Source organism: Scyliorhinus torazame, chromosome 22 (assembly GCF_047496885.1).
Source record: "Scyliorhinus torazame isolate Kashiwa2021f chromosome 22, sScyTor2.1, whole genome shotgun sequence".
Taxonomy (NCBI): Eukaryota; Metazoa; Chordata; class Chondrichthyes; order Carcharhiniformes; family Scyliorhinidae; genus Scyliorhinus; species Scyliorhinus torazame.
In genome coordinates this window covers 103792532-103817616 of record NC_092728.1, presented here as the reverse complement: position 1 = coordinate 103817616, position 25085 = coordinate 103792532, and the positions used below count along the sequence as shown (strand labels likewise).

Here is a 25085-nt window from a genome sequence, read left to right as displayed (position 1 = left end):
CCACCACCCTAACTGGCAAATCCTAATCACTTGTGTACAATTAAATAGCGTTTCCTCATGTCACCGCTAGTTCTTTTGCAGCCACCTTAAACTCACGCCTTGTGTTTATCGACCCTTCAGCTACTAGAAATAATTTCTCTTTATTTACTTTATCTTTCGTGATTTTAAGCAAATCTATCACATGTCCTGTTAGCCTTCTCTGTTCTAAGGAGAACAATCCCAGCATCTCCTTCTCCCAGCTTATATTTTCTCATTCCTAGAATCATTCTAGTAAATCTCTTCTATACTTTCTCCAAAGCCTTCACTTCCTTTCCAAAGTGTGGAAACCAATTGGACACAGTACTCCAGCTGGGGCCAGCTATTGTTTTGTTTCTGTTCTTGCACCCGCTTTAAAACTGCCCTTTGATATGTGTGCTATCTCTCTTAATTCTTCCTAACAAAATATATCACCTCACACTTGTCTGCATTTAATTTTGCCTGCCATATATCGCCCATTCCACTACCTCATATGTTCTTGAAGTCTGTTACTAAAGAGCTAACTTAGCCATTAAAGATGAGCAACAAGTAAGTGTGTTGATCAGCATTGATGTGGTTTTAACTCTGCTGCAGTAGCACTGATTTGGAAATTACTGCAGCATTGGAAATATCTGCTTGCTTTGCACACACTTGGTAATGGGTCAGTTCCTGGTTATCTTGCATTACAGTAACATAAGCTATGTTCAGTTAATCTTGTAATTTTCCAGGAGTGTCTGCATCAATGATAATTTGCCAGATCTGTTCAAAATGCATTGTCTGTTGGTGCTGTTGATAGCTGTGGAGTTAATGTTGTGTTTGGTGGGACTGAGAAGAGTTTATTGGTTGCTGTTTTAGGATTCTGATTTCAATTTGCCGCAGAATTCCGTGCCCAGTCCTGTTTCCAAGTCGATTACCAAACTGCAGGATGTATTGGCTAACAATGTGAGTACTATATTATAAAAGTATTGTATTCAGGAAACACATTCACAGCCCAAAGTTTGAATTGGAGTGTTAGTTGAATCAAAAAATTCCTACATGGACTAAGAAATAAAGTTTAAAAACGTGAAAATGTGACGATCGTGTAAGAACAAAAATAAATAAGTGTAGCAGGGAAGTGGTGGACGGGATAGTTTAAAAAAAGGAATGCTGAATTCAAATTATGTTCAATTACAAACCAGTACTTCATTGGGGAGCCGAGCCATGTAAGGAATAGAGCTACATTGGTATCTTTCCTTCCATGCTTCTTATGGGGTTGAATTTAGTTGAACCCCTGAGTTGCCTCGATTGCTTTGGGCATGGTGGTGGTAACCAATTCTGAAATTGGGTAGATTACATAAGGGATTTTCAAAATTTAAGAGTTTCAAACTTTGAGTCATGATGGGCCTATGGTCAGTCTTGGTGCATGCTTCTGTATTCTTTCAATCTGGGCAGTTTGCCCTGTGACGCCAAGGTGCCACAGAAGCACAAGGGATGTTTGTAACCAACACGTCATGAGCAGGCGGCACTGTGGTTAGCGCTGATCTCTCACAGCCCCAGGGACCCGGGTTTGATTGCAGTCTTGAGTGACTGTGTGGAGTTGGCACATTCTCCCTGTTTCTGCGTCCTCCAGTTTCCCTCACAGTCCAAAGGCGTGCAGGTTAGGTGGATTAACCATGATCAATGCACAGGGTTGTGGGGATAGGGCAGGGGTCGTGTGCTCTTTTGGAGGGCCGGTACAGACTCGATGGGCTGAATGGTCTCCTTCTGTACTGTAGGGATTCTATGGTTTTGTTGAAACAGGGTTTCTGAAAAGGACGAGGGATCTGAAGGTGAACATCTGTAAAAAAAAAAATAATAATAATTTAAAAATTAGCATACTGTCCACGGGGCCATTCCACTTGGGTTGAAAAATCTGTCAATTTTCGGCTTCCTTCTTTGCCAGGGGTGTAATTGCTTAATTTTATGTCGAAGAGCAGGTGCTCTTGTCTACCCAAATCTATTTGTATGACATTGCATTTGCTGCATACCTTTTTCCTCGCGTCATTTGTTGAGTGTATTGACAACTTTCTGAACTTCTTTGACCGTACCCCACGGTCTAGACTTTGCAACTGTTGTATCATCCACATATTTCCACTATTTCAGGTCAGAAGAGGAGAGCCCATGGTGAATGAGGTTTAGGAAAATAATTGGCCCAGCTAAATTCCTTGAGGAGCACCGGCTGTTAACTGAACGCTTTCAGATTAACAGTCACAGTATCTTACATGCTGAGTGCAGCCAGTGAGGAAGTCAGCAAACCATTACACGAGAATCCTGTGTGTGCTTAACTTTTATCATCTTCTAAACCAGAAGTGTATGATCAACCCTGTCAAATGCCATTGAAAAGTCTGTTGTAATAATATTTGAAGTTGGCCCCAGCTTTTTGGCGTTTTTACAAAGGAAGTTCACAACATCAATCAGACTGAGTTATCGAACTTCCAATCCGGCCACCAAACTGATGACAGTAAACACGGAAGATGGTGCTGGAAAGATTTCTGACCTTCCTAACCTTAACAGTGAACGTTGCAGACAAACATAAAGATTCATTTGTACCATTTAAATCTTAAAAGAAAATTGTTCAACATTTCATGACTTAACTTAAATGCCATTTCTCTGAACTTTTCTGAACGATCCTCATTTTTTTCCTATTTGGTTTTGGGACGTGGGAGTCGCGAGCAATGGTTCAAAGTGTTCCCTTTAAATAAATGTTAATGGTTTTATTATTAGACTTGAGGAAGGAGCAGTGCTCCAAAAGCTAGTGTTTGAAACAAACCTGTTGGACTTTAACCTGGTGTTGTAAGACTTCTAACTTTATTATTAGAATAATCATTTTATTAAATCAAAGTAAAAGGAACAGATGTGTCACTCGCATGGAGTTTTACTAAAAGTGGGTAAAAGAAGCTCAAGTGAAGTTCATATCATCATACAGCAGAGACAGAGGCCATTCAGCCCTCGTGTCTGTGCTGTCTGGAAAAGAAGTATCCTATCCAATCCCTCTTTCCAACCCTTGGTCCATAGTCTTGTACGTTCCGGCACTTTAGGTGCTTATCCAGGTATATTTTAAATGCAATGGGGGTTTTTGCTTCTACCACCCTTGCATGTCAGTAGGTTCCAGACCCAACCATCCTCTGGGTGAAAGAACCTCACCTCAGCACCCCTCTAATCCTTCTGTCAGTTACTTTAAATCTGTGCCCCTAGTTATTGATTTCTGTTAATGGAAACGGTCCTCCTGTCCACTTTATCTCGGCAATTTTATACACCTCAATTAAATCTTCCCTCAGCCTCTTCTATTTCAAGGAAAACAGTGCCAGCCCGTCCAGCCTTTTCTCATACCTAGAAATCTCCATTCCTGCCAACACCCTTGTAAACCTCTGTACCCTTTCTAGTGTGATTATATCCTTCCTGTTATGCAATGACCAATACGGTACACTACTGTGACCTTACTGTGTTACGTGCCAAGGAAACTGTTGTAACAACCCTTTTGGGATTTCTCTGAACTGTAACTGATTGTCAATATTGTCAGCACAGATAATGTATTTCTTGTTAATTATTAATACTTAGCAAACCCAAGTTATGCTGCAAAGATGGGTCCATGTATTTTATTTAATGCCGGGTTCTTGTTTTCCAGGTTACTCTGAGCCAGTCAATCCCTATTCTACGAAGGGAGCATCTGCAGCAGGGTCCCAACCTCACTCCAGTGTCTCTTCCAAGCACTGACCTCACTTTAAAGGTGGGTTGCAGCACAAGGCTGATCAGCGATCCTTAAAACCATAGGACCTTTCAGAGCAGAAGACCATTCCGCCAACCCTTTGAAAGAGCTGTTAGTCACACACCCTCAAATTTGTCCCTGAACACCGCAAAGCAGTTGTCTTTAAATGCATACCCTATTGACCTTTCAAAGTTTCTATGGAATCTGATTCCACCACCCTTTCATTATAACTCCCTGTGTGTAATAATTTATTTTCATTTCTCTTTTGTCAATTATTTTAAATCTTTTACATTTGGTTAACAAACCATTATTGGAGGAAACAGTTTTGCCCTACTTGGGCTATCAAAACTCCTCAAAGTTTTGAATATCTGTATTGGGTCTCCCGTAACCATTTCTGCCCTAAGACAAAGAATCTCAGTTTCTCCAACTCCTCTATAAAACTGACGTCCCTCATCCCTAGTATAATCTTGGTAAACCATCTTTGTACCTTGGCATCCTTTTGAAAGTGAGATACAAATACCTCCAGTAGAGGTCTAACCAAAAGTTTAACATGACTTCTTTGTTTTTGTATTCAAAGCTGGTACTATTAACAAAGCCAAATATCCCAATATGTTTTCTTAGTCAAATTGCTGTGACACCTTCAAAAATCTGTGATGGTGTACCACCAGGCCCTTCTGCTTGTGAAAACCCCCACTTCTCGAAATAGTACCCTTTAGATTATACTGCCCTCACATATTGTTTATCTCAAAATGAATCATTTCTTTCTTACCCACATTAAATTGCACCTACCCTATGTCAATTAACCTCCGCTCCCAACAACATGGGCCTTATGGGGTCTATGAAATAGTACAGCCCAGGTACCTCAGTTCTATTTATTTTTTTATTCACTGATTTATCCTGATTGGGTACGTGGGCCTGAAGTTTGGAAAGGGCTGATCTTAATACATTTACGGGAAGAGGAGGAGGCCATTCAACCCTTTGAGGCTGTTCCATTATTCAGTGAGATCATGTACTAAATTCCACCTACCAACCTTGTTTCTGTAAACCTTAACGCCCTTTGCCTAACAAAAATCATTTATGTTTTTACATTTTCAATTGACATAAGCCACACTAGCTTTTTGAGGAACAGAGTTCCAGCTTTCCACTGGTATTTTCTGTGAAGAAGTACTTCCTGACATCACCACTGAATGGCTTTAGTTTGTATTTAAGATCACGCACATCGTTTTATTCTATTTGGAGGAATTTAGGGGTTCTTGTACACAGATCATAGGTCAGTGCAACAAGCAATTAAGAAGGCAAATCGTAAGTTGCCCTTTATTAGGTGGAGTATAAGAGTTGACAGTCTTACTGGAGTTATTTGGGATTTTGTGAGATCACTCCCAGAGTACTGTGTACAGATTTATTTGTGCTTCATCAAATGTTCACTGGATGGATTCCTGGGGTGAGAGAGTTGTCCTATGAGGAGAGATTTGATTGGAATTGGCCTATGTTCTTTTGGTTTGGAAGAATGGGAGGTGATCTTACATGTAAAATTCTTAAAGGGCTTCATGCCATACGTACCAACGGCTGTTTACCCTGCGTAGAGAGTCTAGAACTAGGATTAACAGTCTCAGGATAAGGGGTCAGCCATTTGGAACTGAGCTGAGGAGAAATTTCTTGAATGAGATTGTTGGCTTGTAACTAACTTCCTAGTATAGAGTTCAAATGGATCACTTTCGGTTCCACTAGGCTAGTGAATGAAACTTTATGTATTCTTACCTAGTAAGCTGATAAGATGTCCATTCAGTAGGCAGCTTTTGTTTTTGAAGCTGCATGATTTGAACCAGTTAGTACCTGATGGATTAGAAAATAGGAGCGGGGGAGGCCATTCGGCCCTTCAAGCCTGCTCCACCGTTCATTATGATCATGGCTGATCATCCAACTCAATAGCCTAATCCCACTTTCCTCCCATATCCTTTGATCCCCTTCACCCCAAGTTCTATATCTAACTGCTTCTAGAAAACATGCAATGTTATCAACTACTTCCTGTGGTAATGAATTCCACAGGTTGACCACTCTCAGGGTGAAGACATTTCTCCTAATCTCTGTCCTAAATGGTCCACCCCGTATCTTCAGACTGTGACCCCTGGTTCTGGACACATCCACCATCGGGAACATCCTTCCTGCATCTACCCTGCCTAGTCCTGTTAGAATTTTATAGGTTTCTATGAGATCCCTTCCTCTCATTCTTCTGAACTCCAGTGAATACAATCCTAACCGATTCAATCTTTCCTCAGACGTCAGTCCCGCCATCCCAGGAATCAGTCTGGTAAACCTTCGCTGCACTCCCTCTACAGCAAGAACAAGAAGTGTGTGGATCGGTTATGTTATTTGCAAGAAAGCTGTTTTGCTATTTAGCTTTCAGTCAACATCATTGAGCTTCACCCCATTTTCTTTCTATGATCAGATGGAATCTGCCCGAAAGGCCTGGGAAAATTCTCCCAATGTTACTGAACAGAGTTCTCCAGGCAGCAGCAGTACCAGTACGCAGACCCCGTGCAACACAGGACCACCTAGTGGGGTAGGCTACAGCTCAATTGGGTGTTCTGTACCACCCATGCCCATGGTTTCAGTTGCACCTTCAGTGTCTTTGCCAGGTATGTGACATCTTGATCTTCTGTGCCAATTGCATCAGTGCTAGCTTTTGACTTCAACAGAGATCCCAATAATTAAACTGATAATCATTTGGGAAGGTGGGAAAGATTGATCTGTTAGAATATGTCCCATCAGTTTATTGTATTGATATTTGAATGGACATGACAAAGTAGCACCTTGGATTCCCCCAACCTTGGTTGCAAGTCAGTGACTGGATTATTGGATGGTAAGGGTAAAATCTACTCATTAAATACGTACAATTAAAGCAAATATTTGTGTTTCTTTGTTTAAAAAAAATGCACAAAATGTGCTCAACAGATATCTACTTACTCCCAGACATTATGATTCAATTTTCTGGAGTGCGGTATAAACTTCGCAGATTCTATTTCTAAAATCTGCATTCCCGACAGCACCGTTTACTTCATAACTTCATACGTAAATGAAAATCCTTTACCAGCTGAGCTTTGTATAAAAGAGTCACATCCTTGTGGGGGAATGAGAGCTTCACATTCCCAGAAAGACGATCCCCGGCTTTAAGAAAACACCTGTTGGCTTTGTTTACCTTGATTCGGCCTGGGTAAACAAGACATTACAAGTAGGAGAAAGATTTGTCTGTGTTTTTTTTCCAGGGAGCCATATTTCTCCTCTGTACATGGATGGCCATGTGTTTGCCAGTCAGACCCGACTCCTTCCTCAATCGATTCCACAGCAACAAGGTTTCCAGACTGGACTCTCTCAGGTAATGGTGCAAGGGGGGGGAATTGGATGTCCATTTTAACTTCAATGTTTGTTATCTTGGCTGCTTACGTATCTCTCCTTTCTTTAGGCGGCTGCACACCAGATTACGATTCCCATGCACACATCCTTACAAGCCCAGGCACCCCTGGGATTGCGGAATGGACTGCCCGTCTCTCAGCCCCAGGAAATGTTTGGTTCAATGCAACCATTCAGGTACCGTGCATACTATTTCAGCACAACCAGGAATTGCCCGAGGCTCCCATTTATTTTGTTTTGGGATGACAAATACAAAGTACTGTATTTTTTCCATCTGCTCAGTAAATTTCCTTGGGCAATATTTAATTTTCTTACACAAATTAAAAGTTAGGTCAAGTTTTAAAACACTTCATCCCTTTTAATGTAATTGTTTTCAATATTTGGCATGCTTTAAAGTTGGATTCCAGTTAATTCTATCACCATTTCACTGTGTAAAAAGTGTGATATCAAGACACTTGATTGATTATTTGATTTATTGAAGGTTTCGGTCAGTTGTCGTTGTTTGTTCGTGAGTATGTAGAGAGATGATTTCAATTAATTTCAAGTTGATATTTTTCACAGATCGCAAGTGTACATGCACCCCAGCCTGTCTCAACCGTCCACAATGGTCCTCTCGGGGGCTCCTCTGAAAACTCCATATACGGCGTTCCCTGCTGTTCCAACCTCTGATATGGTAAAGCCACAGCCAGGCTCCCATTACCAAGCAATTGGTGGAAATCAACCTCTCATGTATGAAAGCCAACTGAACCAGCCTGGACTCACCACGTCACAGATCATGGACTCACAGCTAATACAGGTTTAGGAAATTCTTACAACTCCTGTGTAGCAAAAAATGCACATTTTTATTTCAATAGGAATCTGTGGGCTTTTTGAAAAAAAAAATTTTTTTTAATCACCTGGAGTTTCCACTCTTGATAAAAAGCAAATTACTGCGGATGCTGGAATCTGAAACGAAAGAAAAAATGCTGTAAAATCTCAGCAGATCTGGCAGCATCTGTAGGGAGAGAAAAGAGCTAACGTTTTGAGTCCAATGACTATTTATAGTATTAAATATCTTGGTGCCTTATTCATTGAATATTGTTATTGATGTAAAATGTGCATAAATTGTGTGCAGTTCTAGTCTCCTCGCCTAAAGAATGATATACTTGTCTTCAGAGAGATGCATTTAAAGTTCATTAGATTGATTCTTACGGTGGGAAGGCTGTCCTAGGAAGGACTTAGTAGACTGGATCTATAATTTCCTGGTTGTAGAAGAATGAGAGGTGATCTCATTGAAATGGGTGGCATACAAGCTTCACAGCACCAGGATCCCAGGTTCGATTCCTGGCTTGGGTCACTGTCTATGCGGAGTCTGCATGTTCTCCCCGTGTCTGTGTGGGTTTCCTCCAGGTGCTCTGGTTTCCTCCCACAGTCAAAAGATGTTAGATGAATTGCTATGCTAAATTGTCCTTAGTGTTCAAAAACATAAAGGTTAGGTGGGGTTATACGGGGATAGGGTGGAGCTGTGGGTATAGGGTGGAGGTATGGGCGTAGGTAGGGTGCTCTTTCCAAAGGCTGGTGCAGACTCGATGGACCGAATGGCCTCCTTCTGCACTGTAAATTCTCTGATTCTATGGAATGCAGAGAGGCTGGTGAGTCCAGAACTAGGGGTTGAATTCTCAAGAGAAGGCATTTGGTAATGATATAAGAATTGTTGAACATATTCAAGATTGAAATCCATAGTTTTTGGACGCCAAGAGAGTCCATGTTTCTGGGGATAGGGTGGGAGAGTGGAACTGAGGTCAGAGATCTGGCATGATCTTATTTTGAATGGTGTGGAAGGCAGAATGGCCCACTCCTTGTTCCTGTCATTTATGTTCCAATGCAAAATCTGAGCTTTGGCCGAGAAATTCTGCTGTGGTGTTTTTGGATCAGGATTCATGGTTAGGACTTCATTCAGATTTATAGAATATTAGCATCGGATAAGTAGACGTGGGTTGGATGGAAATAGAAGAATGGAACCTGCAAAGAATATATTTGGAAGATTGAGACAGGAAAGAATAGGATTGGCACATTTTGGGAGATGTCAAGGGTTAGAATAATTAATGTCGATGAAAAGCAAAAACACTGAGTGGAAAAGTTGCAACCAAATAAGATTGATAAAGTGAACTGTATCCATGTAATTCCCTTCATTTTCAGAATGACTCCCAGGTGGCATACCTGGGTCTTGTTCTTGCAATAATTGAATTCTGGTAGTAAATAAGCCAAGATAGTTTTTTAAAAGTAAAGTAAAAATCATCCTACGGACCAGAGATAGTTCATTCAGCCCCTCGAGCCTGTTCCACCAGTCATTGAGATCATGGCTGATCTGCATCCTGGCTCCATCCACCTGCCTTGACCACATCCGTTGAGACCCTTGTCTATCGATGATTAATTCAGCTAAAATCTGCTGCTTTTTAAGAAGTTCCAAACTTCTACTGCCCTTTGTGTGAAGAAGGATTTCCCCTCTTCTTTCCTGAATGGTTTCACAGTGGTGGTGCCTTGTCCGAGATTAGCAGAACAGATTTCTCCCTATTTACCCCCTCAATTCCTTTCAAAATCCAAAAACCCTTACCCTCTAACCTTCTATATTCCATGGAATGCAAACCTGTCTAATGTTAACATGCTAACCTTCACACTCTAACCCCTGGACCCTTTGTTCTTAATTCTAAGAGAGGTATCTAAATAAAATCATTTTTCTTCATGTCTGATAATGAATAGTCAGTGAAATTGCTTTGTATGGCTATGATGTGACTGCTAGATGGTGCAATTGTAGCAGATGACAGTTTGCAGGTTCCCTTTACACTTGAATTATATCACTGGTATACTTTCACAATGCATCACATAGTCATTAAGCTGTTGAATATGATGTATGTATTGTGCAGTTGATGTCAGAATGGTTTGATTTGAATATTAAACTATCTTCATTATATCTCCTACTTGTGCAGGTGACCATGTCTATGCCTGGATCCCAGCTGTCTCTGCCTCGGTTTGGCTCTGGCCAGCAGCAACTGATTGCGTTAACTCAATCCATCCAGCTTCCCCAAGCACAGAGCTTGAGTGTTGGTGGGACCAGAAGGCTCTTGCCCCCAGGATCCCAGCCTCCTATTCTACCCACTGGCAGAGAGGTCAGACCAATTGGCTTAATTTTGAGACAGATTGATAGAAAGATCTATTAAATACATAGAAATTACAACAGCACAAACCACTCAGTCTCTGGTGTATATCCTCCCTATATGCCGTCATCTTGATCCCATGTTCCTGTCCATACACTGTCATCCTGATCCCCTGTTCTTCAACCATTTATCTAATTTAACCGAACTAACCATGAATCTCAAATTTGTTATTAGCAGGAATTGAACCAAAGTGTTGGAGGGCGGTGTAATGTTACACTTTGCTTTGAAAGGGTTAAGCTTGGTTAGCTTCTTGCCATTTGAAGGAAAAACACAGGAGGGGTAACTTAGAGAGATGTGGGTTTATCCAAGGCAAATTTGAAAGGGCAGATAATGTTACGTGATTCTTATTCCTCCATTACAACAGTGACTATGCTTCAGAAAATGTCATTGGCTGTAAAGTGCTTTTAAAACTCTGGTGGCAGTCCCCTAACTCGTATCAAGTCCTGCTTACCCATCATACTGTCCTTACTGACCTACATCTGCTGCCGGTCTGCCAAAGCCTCAAATTTAAAATCCTTCTTGTTTTAAATCTCACCGTGGTTCCACTCCTCCCTCCCTATCTCTATAACCCCCTCGAGCTCCAACAACCCTCCAAATAAATTGTGTTCCACCAATTCTGGCCTCTTCTACTCCCATGCTCCCTTTGTCACAACCTTTGTGGTAGTGTCTACAGCTATGTCAGCTCAAAGCTCTTTCACTCCTTGATCAAGATTTTAGTTCCTTCCTCTTATCTCCTTTAGCCCTGTCCGTTTTCACCTGTTATGTGTCTGTGCATCTTGGGATGTTTTCCTGCTTCAAAGGTCCTATTTAAATCCAACTTATTAAAATGGGAGACTGTGAATCTGATCTGCTTATTCAAAATTTTGAAAAAAACTTGTAACATTTCTTCCACTCAAGACATGAGAATGACAACAGATTTTCCTGTTTATATAAGCACCTTCCTCAGAACACTTCAATGGCTAGAAACAGTAGAGGGGAGGTGAAAAGGTATTTAATGTAAGAGGTTATTACATAACATAAGGAATAGGAGTAGGCCACAGAGACCCCTCAAGCCTGCTGTGCTACTTAATAAGATCATGCCTGATCTACAAACCCAACAACAGTTCCCTGCCCAATCCTCACATCCTTTATTTCTTAGAGTCCAATGATGCATCAAACCCAACGTCCACAGTCCTTTGGGGTAAAGAATTCCAACGGTTCACAACCTCTGAGTGAGGAAATTTCTCTTTATCTCAGTTTGAAACAGCTGGCCATATCCTGGGATGATGCCCCTTAATTCTAGATTCGCTAAGTTTGAAATAGCTGGTCCTATCATGGGAACAAAGCCCCTTAATTCTAGTTTCTCCAGTCAGAGGCAACATCCTCTCAACGCCTACCCTGCCAAGTCTGTTCAGAATTTTACAGTTTCAATAAATCATCTCTCATTCTTCTAAATTTCGGAGTGTAGAGGCCCATTCTGCTCAATCCTTCATAGGAAAACCCTCTCATCCCAGGAATAAATCTAGTGAACCTTTGTTGCAGCCCCTCCAAGACAAGCCTTGGATACATAGAGACTAAATTTGTACACACAACTCCAGGTGTGGTCTCACTAAGACCCTGTACAATTGCGGCATAGGTTCCTTCCTCTTGTGTTTCGACCCTCTTACAACTAAGAATGTTATTAAAATGCACAATGCATTGATTATAATTTAATGATTTGGATTTGGATGAAGAAATTTGCAAATTATACCAAAATAGGAAATATAATTAATTCTTTAGAAGACCAAATGAATTTGGCTAGAAAGTGACAGAATTGAGTGTCAGTGAGTGTGGGCTGATGAATTTTCAGTTTTAACAAATAGCAGCAGTCATTATACTTCTGACTGGAAATGGGCTAGGTGCAGTTTAGAAGTTGTTAGCGGGAGAGAATCTCGCAAAAATCACTCAACGCTCAGGGCTGGTCCTCTCATCAAACGTTTATTAAGTCGGGGGGAGATGGCATCTGTTAAAGACCAGTGCGCCTCTGCTGAACAAAGGAAAAACATTAATTCTTATGCATTTTCCAACAGCCCATAAAGGCTGGACCTTGTCCAATAATAGCGATTATAGATTACATACAATAGTCACATATCCAATTAAATTTGGCATTACGTAAAGTCTGTTGTACATGATCAGCTCATGACCTTATGGACACAACTCATGGTACCTTTAATATTATCTTCCCTGTCTCCATCTGGAGTCCTTGATGCTCCTTGTCCTGTGGGCCTCCTTATCACTCCCTGTGAATGCCTCCCTTAACCCTACATGTCTGTTTTCCGTTTAAGACCCGAGATCATCTGCTAGTATCAGCCACCATGATCTCCCTGAACATTCCTTCGGGTGTACTAATCGCCTCTGTTGTTTGTACCAGTTTCTGACTCACCCAGCTAATTGTGTTCAGGAATGTGGCCATTTTGTGTCTTTAGTATTCTGAACCTTGCTAACATGGTGGAGCTGCATGTCTGTCCTTTCTGATCGTATAGTGATTCTTAGATTATAAAATTACACACATTCAGATTTATACAATATCCATTCCTACAAACATGTCTCTGTACAGGCACCTAAGCTGCATGTCTGTCCTTTCTGATCCTTTGTCGAAACCCTTCTCTAAATCTACCTTCAATAGAAGCACAGAGACGTTGGGCTACAAGTTCACAGGACATTAAGGATAGAACTTCCAGTTGATAAAACTGTAAGAAAGGATAATTGACTATTAGGTTTTAAAAATGTTAAGAGGGAATCTTGAGCTGATATGAAACTGGTGTTTTGCTTTATAATGCTCCTGCTAGGGCAGCACGGTGGCGCAGTGGTTAGCACTGCAGTCTCACGGAGCCGCCCGTGTGGAGTTTGCACATTCGCCCCGTGTTTGCGTGGATTTCGCCCCCACAACCCAAAAGATTTGCAAGGTAGGTGGATTGAACTCGCTAAATTGCCCCTTAATTGGAAAAAATGAATTGGGTACTCTAAATTTATTTTAAAAATGGAGGGGAAAAAATATATATATTATAATGCTCCTGCGAGGTGCCATGGAACTTTTTATATAAGGGTGCAGATTAAGCTTCATGTTTTAGGATGGCCTTCGTATTTAGAGATTGCAAATGTGAAAAGCAATGTGAACAGTTGTGGTTTTTATCATTAGAACATTGCAGATTGGCAAGCAATATGATGGAAAACTTTTTAAAATATGGCTAATAAATGCAGCACGTTTTCCCTCCAGTCAAGGGGCCTAGAACAAGGGTCTCAGAGGTGCAAAACAAAATGAAATGCAAGAGAGTTAAAACAAGGAAAATTTTGTGACGATAGTTGTGAGGCTATGGAATTCACTTTCAGAGTTAGCGGATGTGGCAGCAACTCTGATGTGCATTTAATAGACCGGGCAGGTGCTGAAGGAAAATGGAATGAAGGGATATGAGAGCAAAGCAGGTAAATGTGGTTCGGATTATTTGCTGGCGTGATATATAAATGCTAACATTGAATAGTTGGGCTGAATGTCCTGTTGTAGCAATATTGAAGAAAAGTCTGTGATTATATTTGAGGAAGTTAAAATAAATGCTGAAAAATTATTAAAGGTTACAAGCAGAGAGCAGAGGAGTTGGTATACAAAGAGAACAAAGAACAATACAACACAGGAACAGGCCCTTCGACCCTCCAAGGCTGTACCGGTCATGATACCAGCCTTTGCCAAAACCCTCAGCACTTCCTTGTGCCGTATCCCTCTATACCCACCCTATCATGTATTTGTCAAGATGCCTTTTGAATGGCGTTAATGTATCTGCTTCCACAATTTCCCCTGACAATGCGTACCAGACATTCACCACCCTCTGCTTAAAAAACCTGCCTCGCACATCTCCTCTAAACTTTGCCCCACGGACTTTAAACCTATGTCCCCTGGTGACTGACCCCTCCACCCTGGGAAACAGTGCCTGCCCATCCATTCTACAAGCCCCTCATAATCTTGTAGACCTCCGTCAGGTCACCCCTTAACTTCGGTCTTTCGAATGAAAACAGTCCGAGTCTATTCAGCCTCTCCACATAGCTAACACCCTCCCGACCAGGCAACATCCTGGTAAACCTCCTCTGCACCCTCTCCAAAGCCTCCACATTCTTCTGGTAGTGTGGCGACCAGAATTGTACGCAATATTCAAGTGCGACCATATCACAGTTAGAACATACGGTGCAGAAGGAGGCCATTCGGCCCATCGAGTCTGCACCGACCCACTTAAGCCCTCACTTCCACCCTATCCCCGTAACCCAATAACCCCTCCTAACGGTTTGGGTCACTATGGGCAATTTATCGTGGCCAATCCACCTAAACTGCACGTCTTTGGACAGTGGGAGGAAACCGGAGCACCCGGAGGAAACCCACACAGACACTGGGAGAACGTGCAGACTCTGCACAGACAGTGACCCAGCGAGGAATTGAACCTGGGACCCTGGAGCTGTGAAGCCACAGTGCTAGCCACTTGTGCTACCTTGCTGCCCACAAGGTTCTATACAACTGTAGCATGACTTGCCAGTTTTTATACTCGATGCCCCGTCCAATGAAGGCAAGCATTCGATATGCTTTCTTGACTACCTTGTCCACTTGTGTTGCCACCTTCAAAGATCTGTGGACCTGCACGCCCAGACCTCTCTTACTTTCTATACTCCTATACTTTTGCCATTTACGGTATATTTCCCCTCTGCTAGGCCTACCAAAATGCATGACCTCATATTTGTCCGGATTAAACTCCATTTGCCATTTCTCTGCCCAAGTCTCCAACCTATCTATGTCCTGCTGTATCTTCTGACAGTTCTCAACACTATCTGCCACTCCACCAACCTTGGTGTCATCTGCAAACTAGCACTGGGAGAGCTAGGTACAATCGACTGAATGGCAACCTTATATGATTTTGAATTAGCAAAGCAACAGGATGGTATGTTTATGTAAACATGTAGCCAGGAATAAAGGCTAGTGTCATTTTAAAGTCTTTTTAAAATATCATTTATTTTTAGATTCCTCAAATGGACCTGAAAGCATTTCAGTTTGCAGACAACAAGCAGGTTTCCTCTGGGATGTCCGGTGGTCCTGTCCCAAACCTCTTCAGGTAACCAAAACCTTCCTGTGTTGATTATGATTTTTGTGTATTTTTTGAAATGCAGTGAAAATTTGTTTTTAAAAGGGGGTCATAATTTAAACAGGATCTCTCCGGATCTAATGCTTAAAGGTGATCAACCTTTTATTTAGGTATGCAGTAAACACGAGGCCAAATAATGGTTCCCCACATGGAAAGAATTAAAGTGAATTTAAGAGCTACAGAAAAAAAGAGAGATGCAATTGAACCTAGCGAAAGGTTACCTGGAGTGATGCATCTTCATTGCAGAATATTTAGATTTGTTCAAGTCCTGGATCTACATTATTCAAATCTAGAAAAGACGCAGACTGTCTCTTAAGAGATTCGCATCTTTGGACTTCCGGTTGCGGCGATGCACTGCTAAGCCGCACGTTTCGGCAGCTCCCGTTCTAACGGACTTTTGGGCTCTTTTCGGGAGCCCCAGCGGAATTTTATTCGGACCAAACCCAGTGTGGGGTGACGAAGGAAGGTGTCCCCCCGGGTGTGTATGGAAAGGACCGGTGGCAGTGGCCAGATTGCGAAGGATCCTCTGGAGCAGCGGCAGAGAAGAGAAGGAAGAAGCAAGATGGCGGCGGATGGAACCCAGACGACATGGGGCCCGGACCAGCAGGAATTCCTCCGACGGTGTGTGGAGCAATTAAAGAAGGAGGTGCTGGCGCCGATGTTATTGGCAATCAATGGGCTAAAAGAAACACAAAAGGCCCAGGCGATAGAGCTCCGTGGGGTGAGGGCAAAGGCATCCGAAAACGAGGATGAGATACAGGGCCTAGTGGTAAAAACGGAGACGCATGAGGCGCTACATAAGAGATGTATCGAAAGGCTCGAAGTCCTGGAGAACAGCTCGAGGAGGAAGAACGTCCGGATTCTGGGTCTCCCCAAAGGAATGGAGGGAGCTGACGTTAGGGCTTATGTGAGCACGATGCTCCATGCGCTATTGGGAGCTGAGGCCCCCTCGGGCCCCCTGGAGGTGGAAGGGGCTCACCGGGTCCTTGTGAGAAGACCAAAGGCTGGAGAACTACCAAGGGCGATAGTGGTGAGATTTCACCACTTCACTGACAGAGAGGCTGTTTTGAGCTGGGCCAAGAAGGTACGGAGTAGCAGGTGGGAGAATACGGTGATACGAGTGTATCAGGACTGGAGCGCTGAGGTGGCGAGAAGGAGGGCAAGCTTTAATCGGGCCAAGGCGGTGCTTCACAGGAAGAAAATAAAGTTTGGGATGCTGCAGCCGGCGCGATTGTGGGTCACGCACCAAGGCAAGCATTACTACTTTGAAACGTCGGATGAGGCATGGACCTTCGTCCAAGAAGAGAAACTGGACCAGAACTGAGGGACTGATGTTGGGGGGAGACAACGAGGTTGATGTATAGAAATGTAAATTGGGGAATGAGAGGTTCATAGTATCGAGACGATAGACGGGGATGTCTTTCTCCTCTTGACGGGGGGGGGGGGAACACTGAGGGCGCCGGTGGAAAAGGGGACTGAGGGGGGATGGGGAACGGGGGAGCTGCGCCATAGGGGGCAGGGCCGATCCAGGCAAGCGCGGGGTTTTTTCCCGCGCTAGGGAGATGATGGCGGGAAGATAGGCGCAGGAAGGAAGAGAGTTCCACGCACGGGGGGTCAAGGAGAGAACGGGGGAAGCCGGGGTCAGTTAGAGTTAGCTGACTTTCGGAAGCATCATGGGGGGGGGGGAGTAACCATGCTAGATGGGGATCTAGCAAGGGGGTGGGGGGATCAACTGGGTTGTTGCTGCTGGGAGCGAGTGGGAGCTGGCAAGAGAAGAGGTGGTCGGGACGGGAGGGCGCCGCCTGGGGGACGGGTGGGTGCGCGGGACCGGGGGGGTGGCCCCCCAATCCGGCTGATCACGTGGAATGTGAGAGGTCTAAATGGGCCGATTAAGAGGGCCCAAGTGTTTGCGCACTTAAAAAGACTGAAGGCAGATGTGGTCATGCTTCAGGAGACGCATCTGAAGGTGGCGGATCAGGTTAGGTTAAGGAAAGGATGGGTGGGACAGGTGTTCCACTCAGGGTTGGATGCAAAAAATAGGGGGGTGGCGATATTAGTGGGGAAACGGGTGTCGTTCGAGGCTAGGAATATAGTGGTGGACAACGGGGGTAGATATGTGATGGTGAGTGGTAGATTGCAGGGAAAGGAGGTCGTGCTGGTAAATGTATATGCCCCGAACTGGGATGACGCGGGATTTATGAAGCGGATGCTGGGACGTATCCTGGACCTGGAGGTGGGAAGCCTGGTAATGGGGGGGGGGGGGGGGGGGGGGGGGGGGATTTCAATACTGTGCTGGATCCAGGGTTAGATCGGTCTAGATCCAGGACCGGAAGAAGGCCGGCAGCGGCCAAGGTGCTTAGGGTTTTCATGGAGCAAATGGGGGGGGAGTGGATCCGTGGAGATTTGCTAGGCCGTTGGCCAAAGAGTTCTCCTTTTTCTCCCATGTCCACAAGGTATACTCCCGAATAGATTTCTTTGTTTTGAGCAGGGCACTGATCTCGAAGGTGGCAGGAACGGAGTATTCGGCCATAGCCGTTTCAGACCATGCCCCGCACTGGGTGGATCTGAAATTAGGAGAGGAGAGGGAGCAGCGCCCACTCTGGCGACTGGATGTGGGATTATTGGCGTATGAGGGGGTCTGTGAAAGGGTGTGGGGATGTATTTAGAGGTACCTGGAGGCCAATGATGATGGTGAGATCCAGGTGGGGGTAGTATGGGAAACGCTGAAGGCGGTGGTTAGGGGAGAGTTGATCTCCATTAGGGCTTACAAGGAGAAAAAGGACAAAGAAAGGGAGAGATTAGTGAGGGTGGATAAAAGATATGGGGAGGCCCCGGACGAAGGACTATATAGAGAGAGGCGAAGACTTCAGACGGAGTTTGACCTGCTGACCACAGGAAAGGCAGAGGCACAGTGGAGGAAGGCACAGGGGATGAGATACGAATATGGGGAAAAGGCGAGCCGGCTGCTGGCCCATCAACTTCGCAAGAGGATAGCGGCGAGGGAAATTGGGGGAGTCAGGGATGAAACGGGAACTACAGAGCGGAGAGCAGGGAAGGTAAATGAGGTGTTTAAGACCTTTTATGAGAGGCTATATAGGTCCCAACCCCCGGAGGGAAAAGAGGGGATGCAACAGTTTCTGGACCAACTAAGGTTCCCGAGGGTGGAGGAGCAGGAGGTGGCAGGTCTGGGGGCGCCAATTGAGGTGGATGAGGTGACTAAAGGGCTGGGGAACATGCAGGCAGGGAAGGCCCCGGGACCAGACGGGTTCCCGGTGGAATTTTACAGGAAATATGTGGACTTGTTGGCCCCGCTGCTGGCGAGAACCTTTAACGAGGCCAGAGAAGGGGGGACTCTACCCCCGACAATGTCGGAGGCGACGATATCACTAATCCTGAAGCGGGATAAAGATCCGCTGCAATGCGGGTCATATAGGCCTATCTCACTCAATGTAGACACCAAGCTGCTGGCAAAAGTGCTGGCATCGAGGATTGTGTCCCGGGGGTGGTGCATGAAGACCAGACCGGGTTTGTAAAGGGGAGACAACTGAATGTCAACGTGCGACGGCTGTTGGGGGTGATAATGATGCCCCCAGCGGAGGGGGAGGCAGAGATAGTGGTGGCGATGGATGCAGAGAAGGCATTCGATAGGGGGTAGAGTGGGAGTATCTATGGGAGGTGTTGAGGAGGTTTGGGTTCGGGGAGGGCGTTTGTCAGTTGGGTCAGACTCCTATACGGGGCCCCAGTGGCAAGTGAAGTTACAAATCGGCAAAGATCGGAGTATTTTCGGTTACATAAGGGAACAAGGCAGGGGTGCCCCCTGTCCCCATTACTGTTCGCGTTGGCAATTGAACCACTGGCCATAGCGTTGAGAGACTCTAAGAAATGGAGGGGGGTGGTTAGAGGGGGAGAGGAACATCGAGTGTCACTCTACGCAGATGACCTACTGCTACATGTGGCGGATCCTGTAGAGGGGATGACCGAGGTTATGCAGATATTGAGGGAGTTTGGAGATTTTTCGGGATATAGGCTAAATATGGGGAAAAGTGAGCTTTTCGTAATACACCCTGGGGATCAGGGAAGAGGAATAGACGCCCTGCCGTTAAGGAGAGTGGAAAGGAGATTCCGATATTTGGGGATTCAGGTAGCCAGGAGCTGGGGAACTCTACACAAACTCAATCTGACGTGGCTGGTGGAGCAGGGACAGAGGGACTGGCGTTGCCGAATCTGGACGACTACTACTGGGCCGCCAATGTGGCGATGGTTTGTAAGTGGGTGAGCGAGGGAGAGGGGGCGGCGTGGAAGAGGCTGGAGATGGCGTCCTGTAAGGGAACGAGTCTAAAGGCGCTGGTGACGGCACCGCTGCCGCTCTCCCCGAAAAGGTATATCACAAACCCAGTGGTGGTGGCAACCTTAAGGATCTGGGGGCAATGGAGGCGACACAGGGGGGTGACGGGTGCCTCGGTGTGGTCCCTGATTAGGAACAACCATAGGTTTGTCCCAGGAAGGATGGACGGAGGGTTCCAGAGCTGGCATCGGGCAGGAATTAGGAGACTGAGAGACTTGTTTATTGACGGGGAATTTGCGAGCCTGGGAGCGCTGGAGGAAAAGTATGAGTTGTCCCCGGGGAATATCTTTAGATACATGCAAGTGAGGGCGTTTACGAGGCAACAGGTGAGGGAATTTCTGCTGCTCCCGACACGGGATCCAGGATAGAGTGATTTCCGGGGTATGGGTCGGGGAGGGCAAAGTGTCCGAAATATATCAGGAAATGAGAGACTGGTAGAGGAGCTGAAGGGAAAATGGGAAGAAGAGCTGGGGGAGGAGATTGGGGAGGGTCTGTGGGCGGATGCCCTAAGTAGGGTAAATTCCTCTTCCTTGTGTGCCAGGCTTAGCCTGATACAATTCAAGGTTCTACACAGAGCACATATGACGGGAGCAAGACTGAGCAGGTTCTTCGGAGTGGAGGACAGGTGCGGGAGGTGCTTGGGAAGCCCGGCGAACCACACACACATGTTCTGGCCGTGTTCGGCACTGGATGAGTACTGGAGGGGAGTGGCAAAGGTGATTTCAAAGGTGGTGAAGGTCCGGGTCAAGCCAGGCTGGCGGTTAGCTATATTTGGGGTAGCGGAAGAGCCGGGAGTGCAGGAGGCGAAAGAGGCCGATATTCTGGCCTTTGCGTCCCTGGTAGCCCGGTGAAGGATCCTGCTTATGTGGAAGGAAGCTAAACCCCCCGGCGTGGAGGCCTGGATAAACGATATGGCAGGGTTCATAAAACTGGAACAAATGAAATTTGCGCTGAAAGGATCGGCTCAGGGGTTCTCCAGGCGGTGGCAACCGTTCCTTGACTATCTCACGGAACGTTAAGGGAAAATAGATCGTCAGCAGCAGCAGCCCGGGGGTGGTGAAAATTTTTTTTTTTTGTCACTTTGTTAGCTCACTATTTTATTTAAATAATGTTACTTCTCAGCTATTGAGTTATTTTTATGTTGATTTGTAAAGTGGAAAAATTCTGTTTGAAAACTTTAATAAAGTATATTTTTTTTAAAAAAGAGATTCGCATCATTAAGGGGAGAAAATTAATTGGCCATTGACAAGACTGAAGATAATGTAACCGGACCAAGTGAGGAACAGGTGGCATTAACAGAGGGTTAATAAATTTGGAATCCATTAAACTGTGCAGTTGGCTTACAAATAAACAGTGATTGAATTTAACAAAGGTGGTAAAGGTTCAAATCTTGTCAACCAAATGTGTTACAGTTCCTGTTTGTGCTTCATTTTAGACCCAGTTGTACAAGCCCAAATGGGAAGACTTCTGGACCCGGATCAGCTGCTAACGCAATGGGCCTGAATATACCAGGCGCCATCCAGGGTCACTATGCCCAACAGGTTTGTGATTGTACCCCTGGTTGGCAGTTTGAAATGTAAAAATACAAAAAAGGACTCTGAATAAAATTGATGAGCTGGACACAGATTATGATGGGTATATGATATAAAAGCATTTGTGAAGATAAAGCTCCGGTTTAGATTTAGACATTGTTGTCACGTGTACCGAGGTACAGTGAAAAGTATTGTTCTGCGCAAAGTCCATACATGAAAAAGCATAGGACATATGATAAATACAGGTGAGGGCAGAACTGAGAACTGTCCAATTCCCATTACAAGGATTAAGTAGTAATTTAAGGAAATATGGGTGATTGTTACTAAACAAAAAAAATTGCACGAGAGTATAAGGACATTATGGCAGGTGGTGAAAAGGCAAAATTGGTTTTGTTAAAATGATAGAACTGGACAGAAATCATTAAGTGTCTAATATAGGCCACTAAACAGTGGAAATGAGATGGGACATAAAGACCTGTAGACATGTTCAAGAATCACAAAGAAACAATGGGCGATTTTAAAGTACACAAAGATAAACGGTAGTAAAATTAATGGTGGCAAAGTTTCTCGTGCGTCCAGAGCTGATTGATTGATTCTGTGACTCAACAAAGGAGAAGGCAGTGCTGAAATATAATTCTCAGAAGTGAGTAACATAGGACTTCCGGGTGCGGCGATGACCAGCTGAGTCGCACGTTTCGGCAGCTCCCGGTGAAACGGACCTTCGGGCTCTTGATAGGAGCCCTAACGGCAATTTTGACGGCTAAAAACACTGCGGTAAACCAGAAGGGAATCCCCCCTGGATACGGATGAAAAAAGGAGGAGAAAGTGGCCGGATTGCAGTGGATCCTTTAGAACTGCAGCAAGGAAGGCAAGCAAAAACCAAGATAGCGTCGGAAGGTGGCAGTTTAACATGGGGCCCTGAACAACAGGAGTTCTTGAAATGCTGTGTGGAAGAGCTCAAAAAGGAAATGAAGAAAGAGCTGTTGGCCCCGATACTACAGGCGATCGAAGGGCTAAAGGAGGAACAAAAGACCCAGGAGCGGGAGCTTCGGGTCGTGAAGGCAAAGGCAGCCGAGAATGAGGACGACATACACGGCCTGGTGGTGAAGACGGAGATGCATGAGGCACATCAGAAACGATGTGTGGAAAGGTTGGAGGCACTGGAGAACAACGCAAGGAGGAACAACCTGAGGATTCTTGGTCTTCCTGAAGGTGCGGAGGGAGCGGACGTCGGGGCATATGTGAGCACGATGCTGCACTCGTTAATGGGAGCGGAGGCCCTGGCGGGTCCGTTGGAGGTGGAGGGAGCATACCGAGTGATGGCGCGAGGACTGAGAGCAGGAGAAATTCCCAGAGCCATAGTGGTGAGATTCCTCCGTTTTAAGGATAGAGAAATGGTCCTTAGATGGGCAAAGAAAACTCGGAGCAGTAAATGGGAGAACGCAGTGATCCGCGTTTATCAAGACTGGAGTGCGGAGGTGGCGAGAAGGAGGGCGAGCTTTAATCGGGCCAAGGCGGTGCTTCATAAAAAGAAGATAAAATTTGGAATGCTGCAACCGGCAAGACTGTGGGTCACATATCGAGGGAGGCACCACTACTTTGAGACGGCGGATGAAGCGTGGACTTTTATTGTGGAAGAAAAACTGGAATGAGCGGGTTATTAAAAAGAACGTTTGAACAAAGTGGTGGGGCGAATGTGGGGGGGGGGAAAGAGGAGTTTTATGTATTAATCCTGCGATGTGGTAACTTTTCTCTCTTCCACAGGTGGTGATGGGGGGAGGTGGAGGAGATGGGGCGTTGGCCATTGGGGGCGGGGCCAAGGGAGAAGCGCGGGCTTGGTTCCCGCGCTATGATAATCATGGCGGGAATAGAGAAGCAGGAAGGAGGGGGCGTCGCACGGTGCGAGCCGAGGTCGGCCAGAGTTTGCTGACTTCTGGGAGCAACATGGGGGGAGTAATTACGCTAGCGGGGGATCTAGCGGGGGGGTGGGAGGGGGGAATTACTGGGTTGCTGCTGCTGGGGAGAGGGGGGAGCTGGTATGGGAGGGGATGGGCGGGGGGGCACCGCCTGGGGGAGATACAGCTGCGTGGGAACCGGGTGAGGAGCTGGAAAAAGGGGATGGCTAATCGACAAGTGAGGGGGGGGGGTAGGAAGCCCCCCAACCCGGCTGATCACGTGGAACGTGAGAGGGCTGAACGGGCCGATAAAGAGGGCACGGGTACTCGCACACCTTAAGAAACTTAAGGCAGATGTGGTTATGTTACAGGAAACGCACCTGAAACTGATAGACCAGGTTAGGCTACGCAAAGGATGGGTGGGGCAGGTGTTCCATTCGGGGCTAGATGAGAAAAACAGGGGGGTGGCTATATTAGTGGGGAAGCGGGTAATGTTCGAGGCAAAGACTATAGTGGCGGATAACGGGGGCAGATACGTGATGGTGAGTGGCAAACTACAGGGGGAGACGGTGGTTTTGGTAAACGTATATGCCCCAAACTGGGATGATGCCAATTCTATGAGGCGGATGCTAGGACGCATTCCGGACCTAGAGATGGGAAAGCTGATAATGGGGGGAGATTTTAATACGGTGTTGGAACCAGGGCTGGATAGGTCGAAGTCCAGGACTGGAAGGAGGCCGGCAGCAGCCAAGGTACTGAATGATTTTATGGAGCAGATGGGAGGTGTAGACCCGTGGAGACTTAGCAGACCTAGGAGTAAGGAGTTCTCGTTTTTCTCCTATGTCCATAAAGTCTACTCGCGAATAGACTTTTTTGTGCTGGAAAGGGTGTTGATCCCGAAGGTGAGGGGAACGGAGTATACGGCTATAGCCATTTCGGATCACGCTCCACACTGGGTAGACTTGGAGAAACAGGAGGGCGCCCACCCTGGAGAATGGACATGGGACTAATGGCAGATGAGGGGGTGTGTCTAAGGGTGAGGGGTTGCATTGAAAAGTACTTGGAACTCAATGATAATGGGGAGGTCCAGGTGGGAGTGGTCTGGGAGGCGCTGAAGGCGGTGGTTAGAGGGGAGCTGATATCAATAAGGGCACATAAAGGGAAGCAGGAGAGTAAGGAACGGGAGCGATTGCTGCAAGAACTTTTGAGGGTGGACAGACAATATGCGGAAGCACCGGAGGAGGGACTGTACAGGGAAAGGCAAAGGCTACATGTAGAATTTGACTTGCTGACTACGGGCACTGCAGAAGCACAATGGAGGAAGGCACAGGGTGTACAGTACGAATATGGGGAGAAGGTTGCTGGCACACCAATTGAGGAAAAGGGGAGCAGCGAGGGAAATAGGGGGAGTGAGGGATGAGGAAGGAGAGATGGAGCGGGGAGCGGAGAGAGTGAATGGAGTGTTCAAGACATTTTATAAAAAATTATATGAAGCTCAACCCCCGGATGGGAGGGAGAGAATGATGGGCTTTTTGGATCGGCTGGAATTTCCCAAGGTGGAAGAGCAGGAAAGGGTGGGACTGGCAGCACAGATCGAGGTAGAAGAAGTGGTGAAAGGAATTAGGAGCATGCAGGCGGGAAAGGCCCCGGGACCGGATGGATTCCCAGTCGAATTCTATAGAAAATATGTGGACTTGCTCGCCCCGGTATTGACGAGGACCTTTAATGAGGCAAAGGAAAGGGGACAACTGCCCCCGACTATGTCTGAAGCAACGATATCGCTTCTCTTAAAGAAGGAAAAGGACCCGCAGGTCCTATAGACCTATTTCCCTTCTAA

At 45.6% G+C, this 25085-nt stretch overlaps 1 protein-coding gene across 4 annotated transcripts in view; it reads left to right on the top strand.

The window, feature by feature from the left end:
- prrc2b (proline-rich coiled-coil 2B) overlaps positions 1–25085 on the top strand; it is a 108563-nt gene that overhangs the window by 73949 nt on the left and 9529 nt on the right. For 3 of the 4 annotated variants that reach the window (XM_072488797.1, XM_072488796.1, XM_072488799.1), the window contains exons 24-32: positions 871–957; positions 3659–3760; positions 6186–6375; positions 7003–7112; positions 7200–7324; positions 7709–7943; positions 10114–10293; positions 15355–15446; positions 21257–21362. In XM_072488797.1, the coding sequence (XP_072344898.1) occupies positions 871–957; positions 3659–3760; positions 6186–6375; positions 7003–7112; positions 7200–7324; positions 7709–7943; positions 10114–10293; positions 15355–15446; positions 21257–21362 (1227 nt within the window). The remainder of the gene's footprint in view (positions 1–870; positions 958–3658; positions 3761–6185; positions 6376–7002; positions 7113–7199; positions 7325–7708; positions 7944–10113; positions 10294–15354; positions 15447–21256; positions 21363–25085) is intronic. The other variant, XM_072488798.1, reaches the window with a different exon arrangement.